This window comes from Asterias rubens, chromosome 14, assembly GCF_902459465.1.
Source record: "Asterias rubens chromosome 14, eAstRub1.3, whole genome shotgun sequence".
Classification (NCBI taxonomy): domain Eukaryota; kingdom Metazoa; phylum Echinodermata; class Asteroidea; order Forcipulatida; family Asteriidae; genus Asterias; species Asterias rubens.
Window position 1 is genome coordinate 12,774,966 of NC_047075.1, and position 27,671 is coordinate 12,802,636.

The window sequence follows — 27,671 nt, forward strand, 5'->3', positions numbered from 1 at the left end:
TCCCAGTCACCCTGCTGTCGTTTTGGCTCAATCAACATGGCCACCATGTTTACCAACGTTTTGTTATAACGTTCGACCATCCCATCGGACTTTGGGTTATAAGCCGTGGTCCGAGTTTTCGAGATGCCAAGGACCCTGCACATTTCAGCAAAAACTGCTGACTCGGAATTCGTTCCCTGGTCGGAATGTAGTTCCAAGGGAACCCCGAACCGACAAACAAATTCTTTGACAAACTTGTCAGCCACAGTTACCGCCCTTGCATCGGGAAGGGGGTACGCCTCCATCCATTTGGAGCAGTAGTCACCGACTACCATAACCCAGGCGTTGCCACTGTCACTTCGTGGCAGTGGCCCCAGCAAGTCCAGAGCCACTCGTTCCATCGGCTCGCCGACCCTGTATTGCTGCAAGGGGTGAACACGCCTCTTTGCCGGAGACTTCCTTCGCCCACACAGAATGCACTGTCTAATGAACGACCTCACATCAGCGACCATACCCGGCCAGTAATATCTCAGTTTGAGCTTGGCTAGCGTCTTTGTAATGCCCAAATGACCACTAGCCCGACCACCATGTAACTCTAGGAGGACAATCTCCCTTAGCTTCTCTGGCAGCACAATGCGCCACCTGATCGACCCTCCATCATCCGACTCCCAGCTTCTACATAAAACATTGTCTCGCACTTCCAGCTGGTCCCATAAAGACCACAGAGTCTTGTGTACCTTTGAGGTGTCTGACACAGCCTCCCAGAGAGGCCGACTGCTCGACTCCTCCTTTGCCCGTACAATCCAATTGATACCAGGGTCACTTAGTTGTGCTTCCCTGACTGCTCCCATAGGCATATGTGGCTCAGCAAGTACGCCCCTAACCAATGCCTCGGGAGGTTCAGAGTCTTCCACAACTTCCTCATGAACCTCGATTGTCTCAGGTTGCATAGAAACCTCAGTACCAACTACAACCTCTTCGGTGTCTGCACCTCTTCCACACTGTTTGCAGACCTTTCTGGACAACGCATCAGCATTCCCATGCTTACGCCCAGGCCTATGCTGAATGGTCATGTCATACTCAGATATAACCTCAATCCACCTCGCCAACTGACCCTCAGGGTTCTTGAAATTAAGTAACCACCTAAGAGCAGCGTGGTCAGTCCTTACAGTCACCTTGCGACCGTACAAGTACTGCCTGAACTGTTTGAGGTATACTACAACTGCCAAAAGTTCCCGCCGGGTCACGCAATAGTTCCTCTCGGCGCGACTCAGTTTACGGCTAGCAAAGGCTAGAACTTTCTCTTCCCCACCGTGCATCTGGGACAACACAGCCCCTATCCCATCTCCGCTAGCATCAATGTCTAGAATATAGTCACTGTCCAGGAGGGGATATGCCAGGACTGGGGTGGTTTGCAATCTGTGCTTAAGTTCATCGAACGCCTGCTGACAGGCCTCAGTCCAGATAAACTCCCGTGACTTTTCAGTCAAAGCATGTAGCGGTGACGCTACCTCAGCAAACCCCCTGACAAACTTACGATAGTAGGAAGCGAGGCCTAAAAAGCTTCGAACTTCCTTGACACATTTCGGTACGGGCCAATTTGCCACTGCTCGAACCTTTTCAGGATCCGTAGCCACACCTTCGGGGGACACAATATGGCCCAAATAACCCACCGACCTCTGGAAAAGGAAGCACTTACTCGGCTTCAGCTTTAGGCCGGCTTGGCGCAGTCGTGAGAGAACAACTCACAGTCGCTCAATCTCTTCGCGCGCTGTCTTGCCAAACACAATCACATCATCAAGGTATATCAGCAGGATGTTCCACTGAAGCCCTCCCATCACTTTTTCCATTTACCTCTCGAACGTAGCCGGTGCGTTGCAGAGGCCAAAGGGCATGCATTTCCATCGGTACAAACCGTTACGCACGACAAAAGTTGATTTCTGGCTAGCCTCCTCATCGAGGGCTACCTGCCAGTACCCAGACGCTAAATCAAGCGTCGAGAACCATTTGGCACCTGACAATGCATCAAGTGTTTCATCTATTCGTGGGACGGGATAGGCATCCTTGATTGTTACCGCATTCAAACCTCGATAATCGACACAGAATCGCCGTGTCCCATCCTTTTTTTTCACTAGAACTACATTAGCACTGAAGGCTCAATAACCCCTCGCTGCTTAAGCTCTTTGACTTGTCTCATGATTTCCTCCTGGTTACACAAGGGGTGGCGACTAGGCCTCTCCTTAACGGGTCTTGCCTCTCCGGTATGAATGTGATGCTCAACAACATTGGTTTTCCCAATATCGTGGTCACCGGAGGAAAATACATCCTGATAGTCTGATAAACAAGACTTAACCTCATCGTGGTAATCCTCACTGAGGTTCACCTTACTCCTCTCATATAAGTCGTACAAGTGCTTAGGCAGGTTGTCATTAACCTCACCAGCACCTACCTGACTCAGCGGAACCACCGACTCAACCTCAACTGCCTCAACAGTCCCGACTGTGGTACCCTTCCACACTGGGATTGAGGATTCGAAGTGGTAATACCTCACCCTGAGGTTTAACCAATGATCGGGCTAAAACTAAACCTCGTTGGGCCAATTCGCCTCCACCCTCAACAGGCTCAATGATGGCAGACCAAAGTGGTATCTCGCCAGTGTTAACAATCGACCCAGGCACCAAGGCCTCATGTCCGGATGCTATTTCAGTTGTTTCTGTGACAACTACCCTGCCAACAAATGGCTCTCCTGCACTACTTGTGCACCTCACTCGTTCTCCATTCAACCTCAACTCAAGACTCTGGAAATCTAAGTTCCCACGGGTTGGCAACAAGAAATCCATTCCAAGTATACCCATACACTTGATGTCTGCGAAAACTGCCTTGACCTGATGGACAGTTTTACCCACCTGAACATCCACCGAGGCAACACCCATTACGGCAAGCGGGCTGCCGTCCACCTGCCGAATATTAATCCCCTCGTTGATCAGCACCGGCCTCTGTTCTTTGGCCATGCTATGGTACACCGAACCACTAATTACTGTATCTGTCGAACCAGAATCGATCCATTAACAAACAACCCAAGTCTAGGCCGAAGGACAGAAAAAGATCGGGTCGCCACCGGCTCTTCTTCCTCTGTAGCTAATCTTCTTGGCTGTATCTAGTTCTTCTTCCCTTCCTCGTTTGGACCCTTGGGTACATCCAGCCTTTCCGTGGGCCCCCCGGTCGGCTGGTCGGCGTTTCCCGAACGCCCCTGCTTTTTGCGAGGTTCAGTGCACTCCCGTATGAAGTGCCCAAGCTCTCCGCAATTGAAACACCTCACACCTTGGCTCTTTCTCATCTCAGGCCTCTGTGAAAACCCTTGAGGTTTATCACCTCGACTGTTCCAGCCTGGGCCTTTCTTGGTCAATTCAAACAATAACTCCACAACCATGTCCATCTTTTTTAACTGCTCACCAGCACTGCCCTCCAATTCCTGGAGACGCTGTTCGGTGCCAGAGTCAACGGCCCTTGCAAACTTGGCAGGCCTACGTTCCTCTCTTCTTTGACTTTCAACCTTTTCGATGCTTTCGGTTTCGAGAGCAGCCTGGATGGCTTCGTCCAAAGATTTTGGGCGCGCACGATAAATGCCTTCTCTCACCACTTGACTGTCCACAGCATCTATGAAATGGTTTTTCCCGAGGCGCTCTCGTGCCTCCTCGGAAATCTCAGGATAGGCCTTCACAGTCAAATCTCGGACCGCCTGTCCCAACTCTTGAATAGTTTCTTTCGCACCCTGTCTTCGATGCCTGAGCTCCACTGGTTAACCTTTTTACAGGCCTCAAAATGCCTGTGGTAGTCGGTCCAAAGGACCTTACCCTTATACCGGTCGGGGGTAATAGTAGGACGGCGGGGCCTGTCCTCTTGAGGCTGGAAGGAAACCTCATCCCCAACCAACCTTGCCTCTCTTTTGAGTGGCCATGGACCAGCATGAGGTTTACTAACCTCACTGTTTCTTGGACACTCTTTCTCCACATAAGGATGAGTCAAAAAACTCAAAACCTCATTGTGCAAACCTCGTTCAGTTGCCGACGGAACCTCAGTGTTCAGAAACGGGTTCGTACTGGAACTGTGCGACGGGAAAGGGATAGGCCTCTGATGAGGTGTACTCCCAACATGCCTTTCACCCCTTTCAACCAACTTAGGGGACATCCCAACACTGGAAACTTGCCGTGCCTTTAATGAGGCAAAGTCGGCAGTATCCTCTGGCAACTTAAAGAATATTTCCGTGTCGGCCTCGCACGAAGGACGATCCCTTACTCTAAGGGAACTCTCTTCCATGCCCTCGGGCTGACCCTTTCGCCTTGCGGCCTCCAGTTCGGCCGCCAACCGCTCTCTCTCCCACTTTAGCCACTGCACCTCCATTCTGGAGCGACTAAGTTCATCTTGGAAAGGACCCTGTTCACCTACACCTCTAGAGGTGACCCTATCTGGTTCTCTCCTTCCACTCATACCAGGTTGTCTCTCACTACGACAATCTCTACAGTAAACCTCAAACGTGTACCTCGGAGAGGTTCACCAAACATGTACAAAATAAACCTTAAAATAATGCACCTAAAAATTACAATTGCTCAAAAATATCTACAGGAAAATCAAGTCTAGGAATCCCACTTCTGACACCATTTGTGGCGGGACCGGGGGGGTTGGGCCCAACAAGTCGGGTCTTGTTTGACGGGGACACCGGCCCCCGGGTTAATTATCACACCCCAAAATATGATTATGAGCCCTGGTGCTCAGGTGAGCGGCTACCCAAACACAAGGGGGGGACTAATAACGAGCGGCGGCTAAAGCCTGCGGGCGGTTCGTTTGGTGGAGATGTACCACCACCTAGACTTAGATTAACCTCAAATTATAAACAAGCAGTTAGGAAACCTCAAATAACCTCACGAGGATTCATAGGTTCCAAGGCACAATTAAATGGTTTATTTCAAGTACAATAATCAATAGATAATTCACAGGTTTATAATCACAACACAACCCAATAACCTCGCCTAATAATAGTATCAGGCCCTTAGACAATGCAATCAATAAATGCACTAAACCTCATACACAAGTTATACACAATTGGGCCCAAGTGACAGGTGAACCTCACACCTCATACAAGCTACACATTCTCCTCAAATACAGACTATGCCTCACACGGCGTAACTTCTAACCCACAAAGGCTAAGCAGGAGGGAAATTCCCCAGGAACCTTCCAGCGATAAACAGTGTGCCTCACCGAACCACATACAAGTCGTGAATTCCCCGGGCTACACTCAACCGTTTTCTCTACCCGAGATGCGGTTATTCGCCCTCACACGTCCTCAGTATTCGCAGTTCCAACGTAAGGAAACACAACACACGCTCCCGTTCCCAAAATCCCGGTACTCAAACTTATTAGTTACCTCGCTCTTCTATCTATACGGTCGGCGGTTCAATCCTCGATCCCTCGACAACCCAGCAACACGTAACCTCAATCCCTAAATGCTAGACTAGCCCAAGAGCAACACGTGGAGAGATAAACTTCGAGATCAGATAACACAGCACGCCGCAGAGAGAGAGAGAGCACGCCTCCAGCGCCGCCTGTTTTATAGCCAACGCGCAGACCCCACGCGACGCAGAAAGGCGCAGTAGACTGGCCACAGTCCACCCACTACACTCAACTTACACCCTGTTCCGCCACAATATCTTTCTTTGAGAAAACAAAGCTGTTAAAAAAACTTTATTTCAGAAAACACAAGAGTCCAAAACACTTTCTTAACCCAAATGGTCTATAGCTGTTAAAAATAACATTGGACAAATTATCAAAGAAAATAATGAAAGATATTGCACACATTCACAACATTAGCAGTCTGTTAATTTCAACCCTCAAAAAATGTAAAGAATTCAACTGCATACCTGTTTTAACCACTTTTCTTTTTGTCTTTTTAATTTCCGTATTGTGAAAACAGCACATTTTTAAGTTGGACCCCAAAAAATTAACAAGATTATATTTTTAACAGTGCATTGACTTTGTTCAATTTTGTTGAAGTGAATGATTAATAGTTTATTTAACCTATATGTTGGTTGTTATTCTCTCTTCTCTTTTCAAGTGGAATCTCCTGAACAACACCACAATGTTTGTGTTAAGGTAAGGAATCTACAGCATGATCAGTGCACTATATACTTTAATTTCTGACTCATTTCAAGCCCAGTTTCCAGTTAAGACTATTCCTTGTGTTTTTGTTGAGTTTCTACATTTCTTAAAGTGTGACACTTTAATTGAGACATTGAACAAAACTTGCAAACTAGGTGGGGGCTCAATGTTTACTCACTGGCTATTGTATGCATAATTTTTGTACTGTGTACATGTAGGTATCATTTCTCAGCGGTTCATCGAATTTCCGCTTGTTTTTAAGTCTGACTGTTCCTTCATATTTTGCACTTAAGTGTAACTTTTGTTATTAAATGTTTTTTAAAGGCTGTTCCCCATTAATGTTGTGAATGGAGGCTTGCATTTTGCATCACACAGTTATCAGTTGTTTAGGTAATCAAATTACAAAAACTTTCTTTGCACACTTTGCTGATGTAAAAACTCCAGACTTAACGTGTACTGACAGGTTGTTGAAATTGTCTTTCTTTTCGTTATAGAAGAGATCAGGAAAAAAATCTTCCAGAAAAGGTGAGCAAGGATTACCGTGTTCCCCTCACTATTACCACTATAGTTCTTGCATTAAGACCCCCATTTGTTATAGAGGGGCTCGAAAGTCAAATTCAGTCTTGTAGTCTAGACCACATTTCCAAAAAGGGCTCCAGTTAAGGGAGTGAGCGGCATTTTTGAGTAAAAGTTGATAACCCATCCAACTCACCTAATTTTGGGGTGCTGAATCCGAAAATCGGTTATACCAAGCCGAATTCTAAGATTAAAGGTGTCTTATCGACAAATGAAACAAAAACAATTAAAAATATTTGTTTTGGGTAATTACCAAACGTGTACCTTCCCTTTAAGTGTTGGCCATTGTATCATTGTTGAGTCTAGACTACACCTGAAAGGCCTACGTGTTTAAGTAGTGTAGGTCACATTAAAAGAGAAAATAATCAACGGTTTGTGCTTTTAACAACAGAGAAATCATGTTCAAATAATAAATATCTCTTTATTAGAAAAAAAACACTAACTCAAATACTTTCAAAATGACATTGAAAGCACCTGTTGGTCCCTCTAGAAGTGCAATTTGATTGCAGATCTATCCAGTACACTAAAAAGTTTGTAACGCATACCTGACCTATACCCGGGTACCTGACCCGTATGGTATCCTGACAACATCTATATGGAACCACAGCAGAACCTGACTATTTCTCACATGAGAAGTCTGCTAGGTTTTCTGTATTGTTTTAAATAAGATTTTTCGGGGACAAGGACTACAAAATTTGCCTTGGTATCCATCATTTTCGGAGTCAGCACCCCAAAATTAGTTAAATCAGTTATGTTACCAACTTTTACTAAAAAATGCCGCTCGAAGTTGTTGTTTTTTTAATCTGGTCTAGCATTTTCGGATTCAGCACCCCAAAATTAGTCAAATCAGGTATGTTACCAACTTTTACTAAAAAATGTCGCTCAAAGTTTTTTCTTTTTTTAAAATCTGGTCTAGACTATTGTGATGCTTTCATTTTCCAGTAGATAGAGTCCTTATAAAAGTGGGAGATTTACAAATCAAAGGGTGTTGAATGACATAATATTTGACACCCTTTCAGAGGAAAATTTGTTTAAATCCCAAAACATCCAAATTACCTCGCATTTAAAACACAGTAAATTTTGTGGGGGAATAAATAATTTGTTCGTTTCTGAATCTCATTGAAATTCAATCAAATAACAATTATTTTTATGCATTGAATAACCTAACATTCTTGGCACATTTTTAAATGAGGACTTATTATAATTTATATTCTAATGGCATCAAACTCTGTTGACATCCGTTTCCACTTTCAGGGCAAATTTAGAGATGAAACATTTGTTACATTAATATTCATGAGTCTTTTCACTTTCGTTTCCAGCCAACTATTCTGGAGCTTGTAAAAGCCAATCTCAGAAGGTAACAATTTTTTTTTTAACAATCATGAATCTTTCTGATTAGTTTTTGGGAAACAACAATTAATTTTGAGTCAACAAAGATAAATTAACCAAACCAGAATTTGTTGACTTGCTAGCATTCCATTATTTTCTATTTTGCCAATAATGTTTTCATGGGATCGCTGTCAGAAATCATACAAATGAACAGCCATACTCGCTCACATCCACTTTACAACTATTCAACTTGAGTAACAGCATAATCATTGTGTGTACATAAAGGTATATGGCTTGTTTTACAAAGTTTGTTTTGTGTTTTTGTCAGAAATAGATAAACAATTACCCAGTCACCTGCTGAACTTGACTAATCACACATGAATGAAGCGTAAGGACAATAATGAATTCAAAGAAATTGATTTGTTCTTATTGTTTTTTTTCAATTCACAGAAAACAACACACAACAATGCCAGTCAAAGAAAAGGTATGTTTTCAGTATAATGGTTTTTAAACCTTGCTTGGTGGCTAGTGAGGTTTGCAAATTTAGTAGAACAAGGTATACACTGTAGCTCTGAAAAGAACTACAGGAGAAAGCTAAGTGCCAAAGTAATTGAGATGAGGGGCTTTATGTCAAACAAACTTTTTGGTAGCATTGATATTAAGTCCCTTTGGTAGGCTAAGCTGGCTCTCATTCTTCCTGACCAATGGATCTCTGCGTCTACAGTCAACCCCTATTCTCTGTCTACTACATTTGGTTATCAATGGTAATTTCACTCATGTTTAGTGGCCAATAACGGACCACCCAAACCGTTGCCCCTGCACTTGTTTTCAATTGACTCAGTTCATTGATATGGAACGACCTATATGGATGCACGGAGCTAACGCTAAAGCACCCCATACTTACAACTGTCAACCCCTGCCCCATTAGTGTCAACCAAGCTGGTGACACTATCAATGTCTAAAAAGACAAACTTAAATAAAACATTTAACCCAAAATGAGATAAACTAACAATAACATGTATGAGCAGCGGTAATTACAGCATTAAACTTAATGTCATTGTATTGACTAGGTACAAAATATTAGTAAAAACTTTTTCATCATGAAGAACTTAGTAAATTAAATATTTGTGGCAAGTTCCATGAAACTGGTCATGACACACACAAAAAAAGCACCCTGGTCCTGATAGAGGTAATAACATATTGAAGGTTATGCCTATTTTTTGCCAATAACCGAGCAATATTATGAGGACTAAGAAATAATAAAAAAATCTTTTCTTTCACACTTTTAGAGTTGATACGGCCTAAAAAACCTTCAGTTAAAACACCCTGGACAACAGCAGAAAAGAAGGCTATATACCAGTCTCTGGGGTCTTATATCCGGACAAACAAGCTACCAGGCAAAAAAGGGTGTGAAGAAGCATTGTCGGCTCATCCAAATGTACTCCAGAGGAGAGATTGGCGAGCGGTCAAGTACTGGGTGAAAAACCATTTAGTTACATTAAGCCGTAAGACATGTAAGACAAAATGATGTGTCTCATAACAAATGTTCAATTTAGCACATCACGGAAAACATTTCAAAGCTTAAAATGGGTGTTTAGAAAATCTACTGGAATGTTGCAGTTGAACTTTCCTAATTGAAGTCAATTTTAGTTTCTTCCCAAGCTTATTACAGTAGGGTCCCACAGATTAGTAAATTGTTTCTGGAACATTTATATAGTACTGACTTAGTTGATGGGCTGTACTGGAATGTTGCAGTTGAACTTTCCTAATTAGAGCCAATTCTAGTTTGTTGACAGGCTTATTACAGGAGGGTCCAACAGATTAGTAAATTGTTCCAGAAGCATTTATATAGTACTGACTTAGTTGATGGGCTGTACTGGAATGTTGCAGTTGAACTTTCCTAATTAGAGCCAAGTCTAGTTTGTTGACAAGCTTATTACAGGAGGGTCCCACAGATTAGTAAATTGTTTCAGGAACATTCATATAGCACTGACTTAGTTGATGGGCTGTACTGGAAGGTTGCAGTTGAAATTTCCTAATTAGAGCCAATTTTAGTTTGTTGCCAAGCTTATTACAGGAGGGTCCCACAGATTAGTAAATTGTTTCAGGAACATTTATGTTGTACTGACTTAGTTGATGGGCTGTACTGGAATGTTGCAGTTGAACTTTCAGAATAAGAGCCAATTTTAGTTCGTTGACAAGCTTATAACATGAGGGTCCCAGGGGTTTGTAAATTGTTTCAGGATCATAAATGTAGTACTGACTTAGTTGATAGGCTGTACTTGAATGTTGCAGTTGAACTTTCATAATAAAAGCCAAGTCTAGTTTGGTGACGAGCTTATTACAGGAGGGTCCAACAGATTAGTAAATTGTTCCAGAAGCATTTATATAGTGCTGACTTAGTTGATGGGCTGTACTGGAATGTTGCAGTTGAACTTTCACAATGAGAGCCAAGTCTAGTTTGTTGACAGGCTTATGACAGGAGGGTCCCACAGATTAGTAAATTGTTCCAGAAGCATTTATATAGTGCTGACTTAGTTGATGGGCTGTACTGGAATGTTGCGGTTGAACTTTCATAATAAAAGCCAAGTCTAGTTTGTTGACAAGCTTATTACAGGAGGGTCCCACAGATTAGTAAATTGTTTCTGGAACATTTATGTAGTACTGACTTAGTTGATGGGCTGTACTGGAATGTTGCGGTTGAACTTTCCTAATAAGAGCCAATTCTAGTTTGGTGACAAGCTTATTACAGGAGGGTCCAACAGATTAGTAAATTGTTTCAGAAGCATTTATTCAGCCATTACCTTTTGTTAAATTTTAAATTATGTAACACATTTTAACAGTTTCGGTCAAAATTCGACAGAATTGACACACTTACCCAATGCCCCAGGCTGCGTTTATGGATATGCCTATGTGTTAGGGGCCTTAAAGAATGAGTTAAATACCATTAGAGCCCAATACAACATTTGCACATTGCCATGACAACCAATAGTTCTGAATATCATTTAGGACAAGTTGGAATGCATGATCTTTCAACCCTCTCTACTAATGAGATCACTATATAATAGAAGTTATGTTGTGTGCCAGTTTGAATAAAAACTGCTACACCTGAATTAAAGTAAAATGTGTTATGCCCAATGCGTGAATTAAAGTGTCTTATCTGTGAAATACATTACTTGTTATTTAGTAAATGAGGGGGGACTTAATGAGATAGGAACATAGAGAAGGAACATTTTGGGCACTCCCTCTGCCACATATCGAGCAGGGCATATTTTCTAGGCGTAATGCAAGGCATATAAGTGGCTGAGCTGACTTGCCATATAACGATTTAAAAACTTCAAATTAAAATTGTTATTTTGTTTATATTTTATTTCAGCTATAGACTAACATTTTTACGGGGAATAAACAAGATGAGGTTTTTCTTTTATAATTAATATGAAAACGATTTAAGAGACCTTGTCAGAAGTTCAGGTTTGATTTCTTTTCTATAGGCTTTTATGTTTGCATTTTTACCTTAGAGCCTCTATTAATGAATTATTAGATTGAGGATGTAATTGTACATGTTCATGTAATGTTTATGTAATGCTCGTGTAATGTACATTTACATGTTATGGGCATAGTGTAAATGCAATTTACATGTGTTTTTCTGAAAACAAATCATTGGCCAAAATGAGGGCCCTTCAGACCAAGGACTTTTATACATTGTTGAATGTGCAGTGTTTCTTAGTTGCACTAAAATTAGCTTGAAATTAAAATGTGACTACTTTTTAAGTCAAATAGTTTGTTGAAATTTGAACCTTTCCCCTCAAAAGTGTTGGGGTGTTTAAAGTATGCTGATGTTTATGAGTTAGAGATTGTTATTCATGTTAAAATCCCAACCACAGTTTATGAGTGTTTCAAACTACAAGGTACTGCTATTCTGGTCTACTGTATGCAAAACCACAGTTTGGCTTCGGCAACGGCTGTTTGAAGCACGGTACCAAAACCGCATGTTTTCAAAATAACTGATGGAACCATAAGCCGGAGCCCATTATTAAAAAGCAGTGGGTTTCGAAAAGGACCTTTGATTTATTCCCTGTTAACAACAATTGTAAAATAATCAAATACATGAATTACTGTTTTTCAAACTCACTACAACATATTGAAATAGACAAGTAAGTAGGTCTTCAAAACACTCATAAAATGTGCGACATTCAACATCAGTAACATTCTGTAGTTATTGGCAGCAGAACAATTATACCAATCCCGTACCTAATATTACACATTACACATCTTATGCAATGTCTTACTCTTGCTTCATCGATATACTATTGTTACAATGTACAGCAAGAAAAGATGGGCCTTAGCTGTTATTGTTCTGTTTTCTCAAAATTCTCAAAAACTACGTTCAGAGGGAGTCGTTTTTCACAATGTTTTATACTATCAACAGCTCTCCATTGCTCGTTACCAAGTAAGTTTTTATGCTAACAACTATTTTGAGTAATTACCAAACGTGTCATTGCCTTTAGGCAGAAGCCAATTTCACAGAGTTGCTGAAGCAGAACATGTTGCTTAACATTTGTCTGCTAAGCACAACTCAACAGGATACCAGTTACATTTTGTACATGTAAAACGGTATTTTAGCTGGTAACCTTATTCTGGTAAGCATAATTTTGTTGTGCTTAGCAACTTTTTATGCTTAAACAGCTCTATGAAATTGGGCCCAGGCTGTATGAATTTATACAACAAACAATAACCTATCAACAAATGAAATTTTCATAGCAATTTGTTCCTTCCTAAAATTCATTGTAAATTTGGAGTTGTGGTTATATTATTCAAAGTAACTATTTAGAAACCAATAAGACCTACTACAATTTTGTTCACAAAAATTTGATGAATGCATTTATATGTGGTCTGGAATGTAAAGACCAAAAGCACAAGTAGGCAAACAGGAAACTATGGGAATATTTCTCTACTTATATTAAAGTAGACTTGAATTTAAGTTAAAATAACATAACATTTAAAAGTTTCAATGAAATGCTAAAATCTACTGTCACTTTAAAAACAATCCCCAATGAATTTATCTTAACTGGCCAAATTTGTTTTACAGTGTATAATGTAGTAAGCCCTTATTGTGACTACTTGAAAAATATGTAACAATTTAAAATTGTTTCCTTGAAAATGCCAAGGTTTACAATTTTACAAAAATGGGATTAAGAGATTGTTCATGCATTTAAACTAAATTTTTAGCAAAATTACTCACAGTTTGTTTTAAAATAGATGTAAAAGGTACAGTAGTGTTTGGTAGGCTCCAAGTCTACTGTGACCCATTCCCTGAAGTCCAAAAATAACTGTTTCTTTAAATCAACAGTGCTCAGTTTATTTAAAATAACAAAAACACTTTCAAAAAGATTGGTTCTGCAATCAACCTCAATCATAATGACTCAAATGTTTTATGAAACAGTCTGTTAGCCCTATAGGCCCACTAATCCTGTTATTGTTACATAATTTGTGATTTTAAATTAATGATCAAAACCGTTAATTGTTCAAATTTTTCTGATCTCAAAGTTCCTATATAAATTGTTGCTCATATCTGTCATTGCCAAATGGCTTAATCTCACTTTGTCAGAGCTTACCATTTTATTGTTATGTACAGGGTCAAAGTCAAGCTGTGTGGTGGAGGTACATCTTTTATTCAGCTGTTGTGTGATTTTAATTAATGTTAGAATTCAGTCTTGATGAGTCCTAAAATCAACTCTGTCATACTGACATTGTATTTTTTTTTTTCAGTATATTACCATTCATAAATAAGGACAAACCAAATGTGTTTTATGATATTTATACAAATATTATGCAACACCCTCTGCCAAAATTTATTGTCTGTGGGAAAAAAGGTTGCTTACACTAGTTTTCGACAAAACCAGCTCATGCACCTTCAAATATTGTTTAAAGTCGCTCACTGAACTGGTGTGACAGAAAGCAAGACCATGAACATTCACGGAAAGTAAACAATTATTGGATGACTGTATTTTCACTAACAATACCTAGACAAAATATACTTTAAATCAATTTGCATAAATATCAAATTACCTCAAACAAATAACAGCAGTTCATCATCAGGGCAGAGACAGAGTACTTTTTGTTTATGAATAATGAGATCAGGTGACTGAAAATAAATAGTTTCATGTTTGAGAATTCCAAATTATAACAAATTTTATGTCTGGAATATTTGCTTCCTATGCGTTTGATTACTGTGTTTGGTTTCCATCACAAACATATTTTTACACTCCAGGAGTGGCTAGTATGTCTCAATTTACTGTGGTTCCAAGCTTAAAAGTAAATAGCACATAGGCCTAAATGTTCACAACATTGTAAAGAATGCCAGAAGTCCAAACAAAAAGTGTGTATTAGTAAAAGTAACAAAAATCCACAGTTGTATGACAGAATAGACAATTGTCCACACAAAAGGTGTTTAATAGTGAAATAAACCAAAGTCCACACATTGTATGAAAGAACCGACTGGTATGGCACAAGTCCACACAAAAAGTGTGTATATGATGAGATAAAACCAAAGTCCACACAGAAAGTGTCTAATGATGAAGTAAACCAAAGTCCACACATTGTATGAAAGAACAGACTAGTATGGCCACACAAAAAGTGTGTAATGATGAAATAAAACCAAAGTCCACACAAAAAGTGTATAATAATGAAGTAAACCAAAGTCCACACATTGTATGAAAGAACAGACTAGTATGGCACAAGTCCACACAAAAAGTGTGTAATAATGAAGTAAACCAATGTCCACACATTGTATGAAAGAACAGACTAGTATGGCACAAGTCCACACAAAAAGTGTGTAATAATGAAGTAAACCAATGTCCACACATTGTATGAAAGAACAGACTAGTATGGCACAAGTCCACACAAAAAGTGTGTAAAAATGAAGTAAACCAAAGTCCACACATTGTATGAAAGAACAGACTACATTGGCACAAGTCCACACTTGGATGCTGCAGCACATGTCCACACAAAGTATGTTAGTGGTGTTTACACCCACGTCCACATAAATCATGCAATGTTACACTAAATCAAAAAAGGTCCACACAACGAATAATCTGAGTCGCTCCCTCAGAAGGTCCACACAACTTATGTAATGCCAGTATGTATGTGTGTGTGTGTGTGTGTTGTATACTATCAGTTATTATTTTAGCAAAGTATTCCCAATTTAGAGGCCCACTGTGCACCCCAAATGTTCCAGCTTGAAAGTCAACGACCCCATCGACTAATAAAAATGCTGTGGCTTTATTCATGAGCCTTGATACACGAGTTTATCCCTATTTAGTTTCGTGCATCTCAAACTTCAGCATTTCAAACTCCACAGTTATAGAAACACCAATGAGCAAAGTACTGCCAATTTAGAGGCCCACTGTGCACCCAAAATGTTCCAGCTTGAAAGTCAACGACCCCATCGACTAATAAAAATGCCGTGGCTTTATTCATGAGCCTTGATACACGAGTTTATCCCTATTTAGTTTGGTGCATCTCAAACTTCAGCATTTCAAACTCCACAGTTATAGAAACACCAATGAGCAAAGTACTGCCAATTTAGAGGCCCACTGTGCACCCAAAATGTTCCAGCTTGAAAGTCAACGACCCCATCGACTAATAAAAATGCTGTGGCTTTATTCATGAGCCTTGATACACGAGTTTATCCCTATTTAGTTTGGTGCATCCCAAACTTCAGCATTTCAAACTCCACAGTTATAGAAACACCAATGAACAAAAAAAAACATTCTCGATTGTAACTCTCTATACCCTTATCCACTGTTAATATGGCATTAGCCAACTCCAAGTACAAGCTGATAACTGAAGAAAAAAACGAAAAAAAAAAACAACAAACACTGAGGCAAATCAAACTCCAGAGCTGTAAAAGAAAAACTTAAACCCCCCCCCCAAAAAAAAACAAACTTGCATGCCAACCCAGAGGAAACATAAGCCATCAAAATTCTCTTCACTGTAAGTTGAAAATGTAGTGCTACTCCCACGGCATATGTTGCTAATCACTTTATCAACCAACTTCACCCAAAGATAGAAGACCTTAACTAAGGGGCCTCCATCATTTACTATCAGTTTTAATTTATCACTATTACGTATGTGAGCACATTTATTTCTAACTAGGCGGAGTGAAACCATAACCAGCAAAACCAATACAATTGTAACACAACAACTGTCAACAAAAACATCTATAAATAATTTATTTTCATGATTTTTTATTGTATGAAAAATAAAAATGTGTATATTTCAGTTAAAAAAAACACCTGTATTGAATATAACACTTTGATAATCAACAGAAATTTGTACTTAAAAGATATACAACAAATTTAATTAACATACTACATAAAAAAACTGTCAATAATGTTAGTCTTATAAAACAATACACTAAGTAAAACAATACAAAAATTCAACAGAACTCTTCAAAAAAGGGACAAACCTTAACAATATTATAACTGGGTTTTTTTCATAACAAAAAACTTGAAAACCAAAAGTCAAAAACTTTCAATAGAATCACTTCATTCTTTTCTTCCACAGAAAAAAGTCAGTTGTACTGTTTCCTTGTGCAACTGCATGTAGTCTGGGCACTTATGTACTTTTGCATTTTTTTTTGCTAAGGATGGAAATTTTTTGCTTATTTTGTAGCTTATGCCTTACTTAGCAAGAATTCCATTGGTAACATTTTTTTGGTTGCATAATTTGGCGGCCATCTTGGATTTCAAAATGGCTGCCATTTTTAAGTATGTTTGCCCATATCATTAACGTTCGAGACAGTAAAGAGTTTGAACTAGTGTCAAAATGCTTTATTTGGATTCTCAAATATCTGAAAGCAATGTTTACTCTGAAAAAACAGTTGGCGGCCATCTTGGTTTTCAAAATGGCCGCCATTTTAAGATTTTCCTACAACCATTTGAAATGATATTACGAGTTCCAAATTAGTAGCAAATTGAAAAGTCTGTACCACAAAGGTACTAAAAGTAACAATTTTCCAGAAGCGTATTAACATTTGAGCGCCATCTTGGATTTAAAAATGGCCGACAGTTCGGATTTCAAAATGGCCGCCAACTCATGCATGTTGTTAGACCTTAAAGCAGTATGAAGGCCTTGTAGATGGAATTTGATAATGGCTTTATAAAAAAGAAGAACATATTTAGGTTAACTACTTTATATTCCAACTGAATGGCACATCTTGGTATCCATAACAGTACAAAATGCCTCTTGGTGGCGCTTTAGCAAATGTTATTGGCTAAAAGTTTGCGCCATTGTTTAAAGAGTTAACAACTGAGTCCTCCTAAGTTCAACAAACAGTTGGTGAGTATCAATTTTTTTTAAGCAATTTTTATGAAATGTTAACACTGTCAACTCATAGATAACTCTTGGATTATAATTTTACATTTTCTATAAATAATAATTGCGTAATCTATAATTAACAAAAGTACAAAGATGTTGTTCTTATCATAGATGAATAATAGTAAGTTATTACCAATAAGTCAATAACTTAATTTCCTGTCAAGGAAAGGTACTTCGATCATTTCAAAAGCTTAGACTTTATTATGATAGTGGTTTTTGTTTGTAAATTAATTTATAAAAAAAAAAATCGGGGAATTATGTGAAAACAATTTATTAAGCCTAATCACTGAGACATAATTTTTAAAACTACGGAGGCCCATTAAGAACATGCTTATTGTTATAAATCACTGTCATTGCATTTGTCAAAATTAAAAGACAAGACAAGCAATTTTGTATGGATTTTGTTTATGTTTTACCATTCTTATTTCAGTAGTTATTGCTTTTGGGGTTTTGTCTGACAAAATGTTGCTTTCTCTTTTTCAGATCATGTTAAATGATGACCTCTGACAATCCACCAACCGATTTCAAGCTTTGTTTTGTCAGACAGACACTTGTGAAAAGCTTGTGGAAACTCAGTACAGAACCTTCAAGGAATCGGCGTATGAATCTTTTCTCAGTTGTGTGTATAAAAAGTCTGATTACTGCAATCCAGAATTTGTGGTAGTTGCAAAAAGGCTGAAGGGCACTTCAGCCGATGAGCTTAAGGCAAAAAAAGCTAGTTGGCACAGAGACTGCTACAAAAAGACTGTGAGTCATCTGGAACGAGATGCAAGAAGAAACAAGCTTGCTATTGCTTCAAAAGATGCATCTATCCTTATCAATAAGAAAAGAGGGCGACCCTCAAGTGTTCCAACCGACCCTGCTCCGAAACCAAAGAATACCCGGTTGAGCGTTTCTCTGTTTGACAGAACAAAATGTGTTTTTTGTCAACCAACCAAACAAGATGAGGAGGAGCCAAACGACCAGGAGAAACTGCAGCAGTGTCTCACTACAAGCATGGGAGCAAGAATCCAAGAAATTTTCTGCAAAAGCAAACAAGATGCATGGAAGGTTAGGCTTGCAGATGTTCTGTCGTCTGGAGATTTGCTGTCTCGCGACATACTGTACCACCATACCTGCTTCACCAAAAACTGGGAAAAGTATATTCAGCGTCCATGTCGTAGAGCTAAATCTGTTGAAAACAGTGAACGAATCATCAAGCCAACACAGAGTGTTTCATTTCTTGCAGCAGAAGTGGAGTTCTACAGCGTTCTGCAAGAACAAGTAGACCAGGGGCAGTATATTGCTATTGCTGAACTGGAAGAGCGCTATCATAAAGTTCTGCATAAATTTGGCATCAGTGATTATAAGGTAACACGTGGAGCCTTTAAAGAATCCATTCTGAAGAATGTTCAAAATGTTGTTGTCACCCCATCATATGGGAAAAGACCATCCCATGTACACTCTTCAGACGCACAGAAGGCTGCAATCAATCCTGCAGCTAGTTCTCAAAATATGGGTGCCCGTGCAAGTCGTCTGAAAGACTTATACCTTTCTGCAAAGGAGCTTCGTTCTATCGTGCAGACAAAGGTGCAAGAGGATCCTTGGAGATTCAATGGATCATTGAAAGACTGTGTTGGAGATGGTGTTCCTTGTGAACTACTGTTTTTCATTACTTGGGTCCTGCAGGGAACAACAGACGTACAGACAGATCGAAGGGCAGAAGATATGACACGTTCTGCCAATCTAATTTGTCAGCAAATCATGTATAGCAGTAAGTCGGACCGCCAAGTTGCGTACAAGCCAATTTCCTCAACAGCATCATTTCGCAACAACAATGAGACACCACCAGCAGTCGGGCTGTCTCTTCACAACCATCACATGCATCGTAGTAAAAATGCTACCAATCTACTAAGTGCAGCAGCTGTTGGGATACCATATCACCGAGTCAATGCCATCGTTACACAGATAGCTAATGATGCACTTAACACAATGAAGAATAACAATGACATCTACGTTCCTTCTGCAGTCTGCAAGGGCATTCCAGTGCCATGTTCACTTGATAATGTCGATATAAAAGTTGACACACCAGATGGTCGAGATACTTTTCACGGAACGGCAGTATCTATTTATCAGTCTTTACCATATGGCTATGTTGGTGACACTGTCTGTGACCCACTTGTATTAAGTGACGACTCATCAGATTTACTGAAAGATATTCCATCACCAGTTGTTCAGATGCAGCCTTGCAGAATCAGCGGAAGTCCAAGACCACTCAAAAGTCCTCACTATAAGCACTACAAGCTAGGACAGCATCAGCATGAAGTTGACCATGCACAATAGCTAGACCAACTGTGGCTGCTCTTAAGATGCCATCATCGCTCAAGACAAGCTGGTCATCTTTTGTCAAGTGAACAAACAAATCATGGTAATGACGTATACTCGCAAGAGGCTAAGTTTGAGACTGAGATGGAAAACTTGACTACTGACAGTGACCAGATGCAAACAAAGTCTGAAAGTTTCAGACAAGTAATTCCAGTATGGCGTGCCTTCAACTCCCAAGTAACTGAGCAATCAGGGCATCGACCAATGGGAGACTTTCTGGGACGATAGAGGGCAGCAGACTTACCGGGTAAATCCATTGTTCTCAGAATTATGCGCATGTTCAGAACTACGTAAACAATGGGAATTTACCCGGTATGTCTGCTGCCGCCTAGCGTTGGAAAGTCTCCTATTGACAACATTCACGCCTTGCCTATTGTCAACAACCCAGCACATGAGTGGTCTACACTTGTAACAGTGCTAGAAAACGTGTACCAGCTCAATCGCATCACAACTCTGGTCCTGTTATAGTTACACTTGACATGGATCTTTACAAGAGGGCACTGAAACTTGAGTATCTTGGTGATCAATACAAGGGAAAGTGGTGGCTCCTGCCTGGTGCATTTCACACAAGCTTATGCACAGTCAGGTGTTTAGGCAAAACCATCGAACACAGTGGCCTTGATGAAGCGTGGGTTGCCTCTGATTTATATAGTCGTGTAACTGTCAGTCAGATTGTTTCAGGAGGCCACTTCAACCGTGCTGTTGATGCTCATGAGATTACACTTCAGGTATTATTTGATCTGTGGATTGAATCTTTCTTCAAAGAACGCCCTGCAGTTAAGGAAGCATTAACTCAAAGATTAGAGGGGATGTGTGAAGCACACAGAGTAGAAGGAGTGGCAGAACAAAAAATGAGGATTCAAAGAGCCCATCAAGAGCTTTTGACAGACATCGAAAGCTTGAATTTGGAGAAACAGTTAATGGACTTTGACGAGGCCAATGATTCATATCCTATGTACAAATGGCTTCGAATATACATGCGTCAAGTACAAGCCCTGCTGAGTTTTCACCGGTCTGTCAAAGACCCGCAGTTTCATCTGTACTTGGCAACAATGGAAGATCTGTGCACTTACTTCTTTGCATACAACAGGTATGGCTATGCACAGAATATTCTAGAATTTACTGCCCGTTCATATGCAGCTAAAGAGGACAACCCTGACATCTGGAGAAGACTTGTTGCCGGGGAATTTGCAGTCACCAAGAACAAATTTCCCTTTACCAGCATAGGTACAGATCAGGCCCAAGAACAAGAGAACAAAATCCTGAAAGGTGAAGGAGGCCTGACAGGTATAACCAATATCCAGCCACCTTACTCAAGTACTGTCTTTCTGCACCTGAACTTGGACGTCTCTGCAAAGAAACAGAAGAGATGCTTGGAATATCGCACAAGACACGTAATGAACATCACCACCTCACATCCACCAAAAGTGCTCATCAGGAGAAAGCCCTCATCAGTGCTTTGAGAGCAGTAATTGAGCCTCACAACCTATTCTCAGACAAAGGACAACAGTTACATAATTTCATGACCAAACAAGTACTCAGGGAAAATACTCAATCAAGCATTCTCAACCTAGAGAACCGTGGCAATGAAGCAAAAAAGGTGTTCCTGGAGGAAAGGATCTGCGGTGAAGGTAACCTGTGGGATCGCATGACCAAAGTGAAGTTCTTGAACTGGGATGATGTCTGCAAGAAAATAAAACTCAAGGGCAAGACCACAGAATTTCAACTGAAAGCAACAACAACTCTCTTTTCTAGGTTACTAGTAATTGCTAGATCAGAACGCCACCTGGATCTTCAGAGTACTATATCTGATTATGAATTTAATTGCACCAACCCCATGCTGATGAACCCAGATGGTACATTATTGCCTTGCAAGAACAAAAGCGACCTCATTCATGCTTTGGAGGATCAGGTCACAGGTGATGAAACAGTCCACCAGTCACCAGTGGCAGCATCTGCTATCTGCAAACGGTTTCTTGTCATAGATGGAATGGCAGTGGTAAAGGCATTGGTCCATGCTGGCAAATTCAAAACGTGCAAAGACTTGGGCAAAGCAATGGCTAAAAACGTCGACTCAATGCTGGAAAAATACACAGGTGGCAGGGTGATATTTGATAACTACAACAAGAAGATATCAATTAAGGATGATATCAGGTACTCATCTTCTCACTCTGAGGATTTGATCGTTAAAGATCCAACACCAATCAAAGACGCAAAGAAATTCCTCACCAGCAAAAAAACAAAAGATGGACTCACAATGTTTCTTGCTGATAAACTGATCAACCTATGTAGAAAGGCAGTTGTGACTGCAACACGACAGGATGTACGAACCAACAGAGTACAGTATCAAGCCACTACAGGCGTGAGCACACACGAAGAAGCAGACACCTTGATGATGGTCCATGCTTTGGAGATTGCACAGGCAAATCCGGCAAACGAAGTAGACTTCTTTACTCAGGACACCGACTGGTGGGTCATCATTCTGCGAAAACTACCTGAATTAGGTTGCAACACAGGAATTGTAACAGGCACAAGTTCAAACCGTAGAAGGGTACAGCTTCAACCTATACATGATGCAATGGGGTCAGTGCTGTCTTCAGCTTTACCTGGCTTTCATGCAATTACTGGATCCGACACGACAGGAAAGATTCGAGGGGTAGGCAAGAAAAGTGTTTTGAGATTATTCAAATTGATAGCACTGCCAATGTGAGTTTTACCATAGAAATGGACTTTATATCACGTTTTCCAGCCAAATTAACAATTGTTTGATACCAGTAAAAAATAACACTTGGCTTGTTAAACAATGTCGGCAATTTTTAAACCAAAGATGGCTGCCATCCGTTATGTCAACTAAGTTGTGGTGTTTTTGAATGCATTGGCATTGCAAACGGGGGTATAGCCACGAAATTCTACTTTATGTGATATACACAACTAATGTTACTTAGTAAACTAAGTAAAAAATGGCGGCCATTTTGAAATCTAAAATGGCTGTCATCCATAACTTCAAAAAAGTTTTAGTTTTTTGTTTTTGAATTCGTTGGCTTTGCAAATGAGGGTACAGCCACCACCACAATGAGTTTTCATGAGACGTTCACAACTCGTGTTTCTCAGTTAACTAAATAGAACATGGCGGCCATTTTGAAATCCAAGATGGCTGCCATCCATTTTGTCCACAAAGTTTTAATTGGTGTTTTTGAATGCATTGGCATTGCAAATGGTGGTTTAGCCACCAAATTGAACTCCATGTGACATTCACAACTCATGTTACTCAGTAAACTTGGTAGAAAATGGCGGCCATTTTGAAATCCAAGATGGCCGCCATCCTTAACTTCCAAAAAGTTTTAAGTGGTATTTTTGAATGCATTGGCATTGCAAATGGGGGGATAGCCACCGAATTGAACTCAATGTGACATTCACAACTCCTGTTACTGAGTAAACTAGGTAAAAAATGGCGGCCATTTTGAAATCCAAGATGGCCGCCAAAATACTGAATGAAAAAAATGTTACCAATGGAATTTGAAAACTTTGAGGTGTACTCTACACAATAAAATAAAAAATTCCATCCTTAGCAAAAAAAAACGCAAGTCTCTGATTTCATACATAACAGCCCAGACTAATGTGACAATTTTCATGTCACAAATCCATTTCAAACAACAGGTGGTAAAATTATTTCACACATATCATCTCAACAAATAACATTTCCAACTTTTTGACCCAAATAAGTTGACACAAAAGTGAAAACACAATTTGCCACTTGACACCTAAACTATTAACTTGAATAATATTGATATTTTAACATCCCCTTCAAAATAACCACAAAAATTCCAAATTATCATAATTTCTCTCCAAAGTCTACACCATTAAACGCATTCAAAACCATGACACATTTCTAAATTGCACAATTTGAATAAAAATGTAAAAAAAAGCATTGTTACCATTTAACTACTTGTAGTCATTGACAATGGAACTAACCAAATCAAACCTATCTTATAAGTGTGGATCCAACTACAAAGAAACTGAACTACACTTTTACCCCTTCATCATAAATTACCAAAATCTTTTTTGAGAGAAAAAAAATGATCACTTGCAACAACTTTCAATAAAAAATTATAAAAGATAATGCTGAAGTCACATGATTGATTAGTAAACATGTAGTATTGTGTAATAACACATTACTATGCCAATAGCTGATCCCAACAGTGCTAAACCTTAGGTCTATTATCATGTAAATATATTACTTAAAACATACTTATCATATACTTTTTTCAAACTGTTTGACCCAAGTAACTTGACACACATCTGATAAACACAACTTGCCACTTGAAACCTACAGTATTAACTTAAATAATATTGATGTTTTAATATCCCCTTCAGAATAGTCACAATAAATACCAAATTATCATAATTTCTCTCCAAAGTCTACACCATTAGGCCTAAACACATTCAAAACCATGACACAATTCTAATTTGTAGAATTTGAATAAAAAAAGCATTGTTACCATTCATCTACTTGTAGACATTGACAATGGAACTAATCAAAACAAACCAATCTTATCACTGTAGGTAAAACTCCTAAGAAACTGAACTACACTTTTACCCCTTCATCATAAACTACCAAAATCTTGAAGAACAAACAAACTATCACTTGCAACAACTTTCAACAAACAAATTATAACAGATAATGCTTAAGTCACTTGACTGATAAGTAAACATCTAAACCTTAGCTCAATTATCTTATTCCATCATAAGAGAAAAGAATTTGATTTCATCCTTGTGCATGAAAATGGTACTTTATCTCTCAACACTTCCTTAATATCACCATCCTCAACATCTATTTCCAAACCTTCTATCAGTACAGACTGGCGAACAACATACCCTGGCCACCCAACTTCATTAGTTGTGAGTTCTATCCAGTCATCATCCACTACTTCAAAACCAATGACAGTGGTCTCGGTTGAATCATCTGGTCGAGGAACTTTCTGCAAACAAACAACATAAATATGCAAGTTAGATGACAATGTAAAACATTTCAAACCTGGATTTTGTCTTTGGAGGAGATAAAATAAATTTTCTCAACAAACAGTTCAATCCTTATACATTGGCAGTCCACTCAAATGATATATGTACTAGTTGCATTGTCTTTATGTATTTCTTAATAATCTTGAAAGTACATGTCTTGCAGGCTGACAAATGATACAGAACACTAAGACACTCTATAATAATGTAATAATTTGAGCCATTGCATATTGGGGTATCAATGTAATACTTGACTTGTACTAGCACTATGTAGATTCATCCTTCACAACTTGGTGTACTATGCTATTACTACTGAAAATGGGTTAGAATCTTAAACAAAACCATATTCACCCTATTTTCAGTGTGGGGTGGGTGACAACAGTACATCCAACATGATTTATTTTAGTTACAAATTTACCAGTTGTTAACAAAATGGATTGAGACCTACTGTAAAGGAACTGCACAAAATCACATCGTTAAGTGGTAATTATATTTACTCCACTGTTTGTTAAACTTTTGTCCACATACCTTTATCTCACTGTTCTGTGTCGTTGATAGATACATCTTGTCCAAAAAAGTAGAAGTGACAACATTAGTTATCTCCAGATAATCCCCCGTCTTGAAATCTGATTGTGCTTTGTCTCTCCAGAGTGCAACACGACATGATACATTTTCTTCTTGTACGGTGATATTCCTCACCTCAGTATCCTTACCCATGAACTTTACAATTTGAGTGAGTTCCTCCTATGGAAACACAAAATAAATATAAAACATACCTATTGAGTTTTAAAAAAATTAATCACTTTTATGAAAATTATTTCATATCTGATTTTCACTTGGGAAAACTTCTGTAGAAGATTGATCCTCATACATTCATCAACGTTCTGATTTGAGTTTTCATTATTTACTGATCCTGTACAGAATTCCTGCATGACTTATTTTATTTTATCCATCCCAATAATCCACTCATTACCCAAAAAAAAAATATCATTAAACCTTATGACCACCATTCATTTCTTTCACTATGTGGTTTACACTAATATTGTATATTCCAACTTACACCAACGACCTGTCCTTTGATCGAGACTAATTTCTTTACTGGTGACCTTTCCACTGTATTTAGTTTCACAAATTCTGCAGGTGGAGGATTAAAGAGTAGCCTCCCAGCCTCCTCCACCTCCTCAGTAATGGTTACATTTCCCGTTTCCTTCACTCTGCTTCGTGCAGAAACTTCAACGTGATTTTTTCTAGCAACCTTGACACTTGCATTTAAAATCACCACAGAAGACCCAACATGGAACCTTCCAGATGCCAACTTATCATACACAACACATTCTCCTGCACTGCTACTATCTCCTATGATGAATACTCTCTTTACAGCATCTGAAGTTGCAAGTCTTTCATGCAAGACTCTAACACGAAGAGGTTGACACGTACTCCCACCTCTTTTCAATGCTTGCTCCAAATTATATGGTTGACTACTGTTTGTAGCCATCTGCAAATACAACCACAGACAGTTATAATTTGACAAACAAATCCGAATTATAAACACTGCTATTATTCGATATGCATTGCATATATTCACATTTTGTAAAAACATTAAAACTTTGTGTTGAAAATGGTGTGAAGTCTGATTTACTCCTTAAAACTGTAAATTTTCTTTTACACCTTGTTTTCAACATACTCTTTTCTATCTTGCAAGAGCCTTAGAAGTATTTTCAAGTCATAAATGCTTATCATAGACCAATGCTTGCATATTAGTTTGTAATAGACAACATGTGGGAAAATACATAGGGAATTAACCAAATATAGGTCTGAACTTAGATGAAAAGCATTCCTCAAAACTGAAGTGAAATTTTATAGGGACCCATTTGACAGTCTGGCATTGTTTTTTTCAACATGGTTTATGGCTTTTTAAATTCCCTTCAAACAATGAAAAAAAAACCTTCAATTTCAACCAAAACCTTTATTAAGTTCAGAGGTTTCAGAAGGGCTTTTAAGCAAAAGGGGCTTTCTCTAACTTTCTAAACTTTATCACAATTGCACTTGCAAAAAACAAAACATTACACTCAGTCAGTCAGTGTACATCACCACTATGGGCCTAGTTTACTAATACTACCTAGTCTGCTAATACTGGTAGCCAAAACAGCAATTTCTTTTGCCAGCAAGCACTGCTCGAGCCTGCCAGCCCACCTACTGCTAGCTATCTCTCCCACTAAAATTTGCGTCAGTGACACTGAAAGTTACTGTCCATAGTCTACTGACTGTACTGTACCACTAGCAACAATGACAGTACACTCATTATCTTAGTCATAACATTACAATACACTACACTACGTCCTACCTACTTCTTCAAAATAAAAAAAAATGTAACATATTTAGCACAAAAAATAACATCTTCAAACAAAATATAGGCCTAATTCCTCTACAAAAAAGGAAAAAACAACTTGTCACTCGCTTTGGACACTAAAATGCCTGACTACGAAGATAGATGATTTTATTCACACACACGACGATTGCAAATTTTTACAGAGACGGAATCGGACGCAAGCATACCGCGTAACACGAACGTCACGTGGATGAAGCCTCTTGACCGTTGAGGGCAGCATCAACAGTCAATGATCTCTCAACAATCCAAAAGTTCTACCTTTCTACTAGTACTTGTCTAACCTTTACTAAACCAATCACTTGCCACACCTCTCATGAAAAGAATAAAATTATACTCACATAATAGAAATAGAACCATGAGAACGCTGGGCTCGATCGCCCTTTGTAGTCCTCTCTGGACGCGGCATTCGAGACGCGTGTATTGCAACACACATAGACCGTTTCTACGTGTTTTCATTGGTCAATGTTTATGAGGTCTACCTGCT

The 27,671-nt window shown here is 39.2% G+C and overlaps 1 protein-coding gene across 1 annotated transcript; it reads right to left on the reverse strand.

The window, feature by feature from the left end:
• Positions 1-24,524: 24,524 nt before the first annotated feature.
• LOC117299166 lies at positions 24,525-26,293 on the reverse strand. Its single transcript, XM_033782627.1, has 3 exons — positions 25,859-26,293; positions 25,327-25,542; positions 24,525-24,761 (listed from the first exon to the last, which is right to left on the reverse strand). The coding sequence occupies exons 1-3, from the start codon at positions 26,291-26,293 to the stop codon at positions 24,525-24,527; spliced, it is 888 nt and encodes a 295-aa protein (XP_033638518.1).
• Between the last annotated feature and the right edge of the window lie 1,378 nt (positions 26,294-27,671).

Coding starts and splice junctions, on each gene's coding strand:
- LOC117299166 (XM_033782627.1), bottom strand. CDS start 26,293: ATGGCTACAAACAGTAGTCAACCATATAATTTGGAGCAAGCATTGAAA. Junction 25,543..25,858: donor TCAAAGGACAGGTCGTTGGT/GTAAGTTGGAAT, acceptor GTGTTTCCATAG/GAGGAACTCACTCAAATTGT. Junction 24,762..25,326: donor CACAGAACAGTGAGATAAAG/GTATGTGGACAA, acceptor GTTTGTTTGCAG/AAAGTTCCTCGACCAGATGA.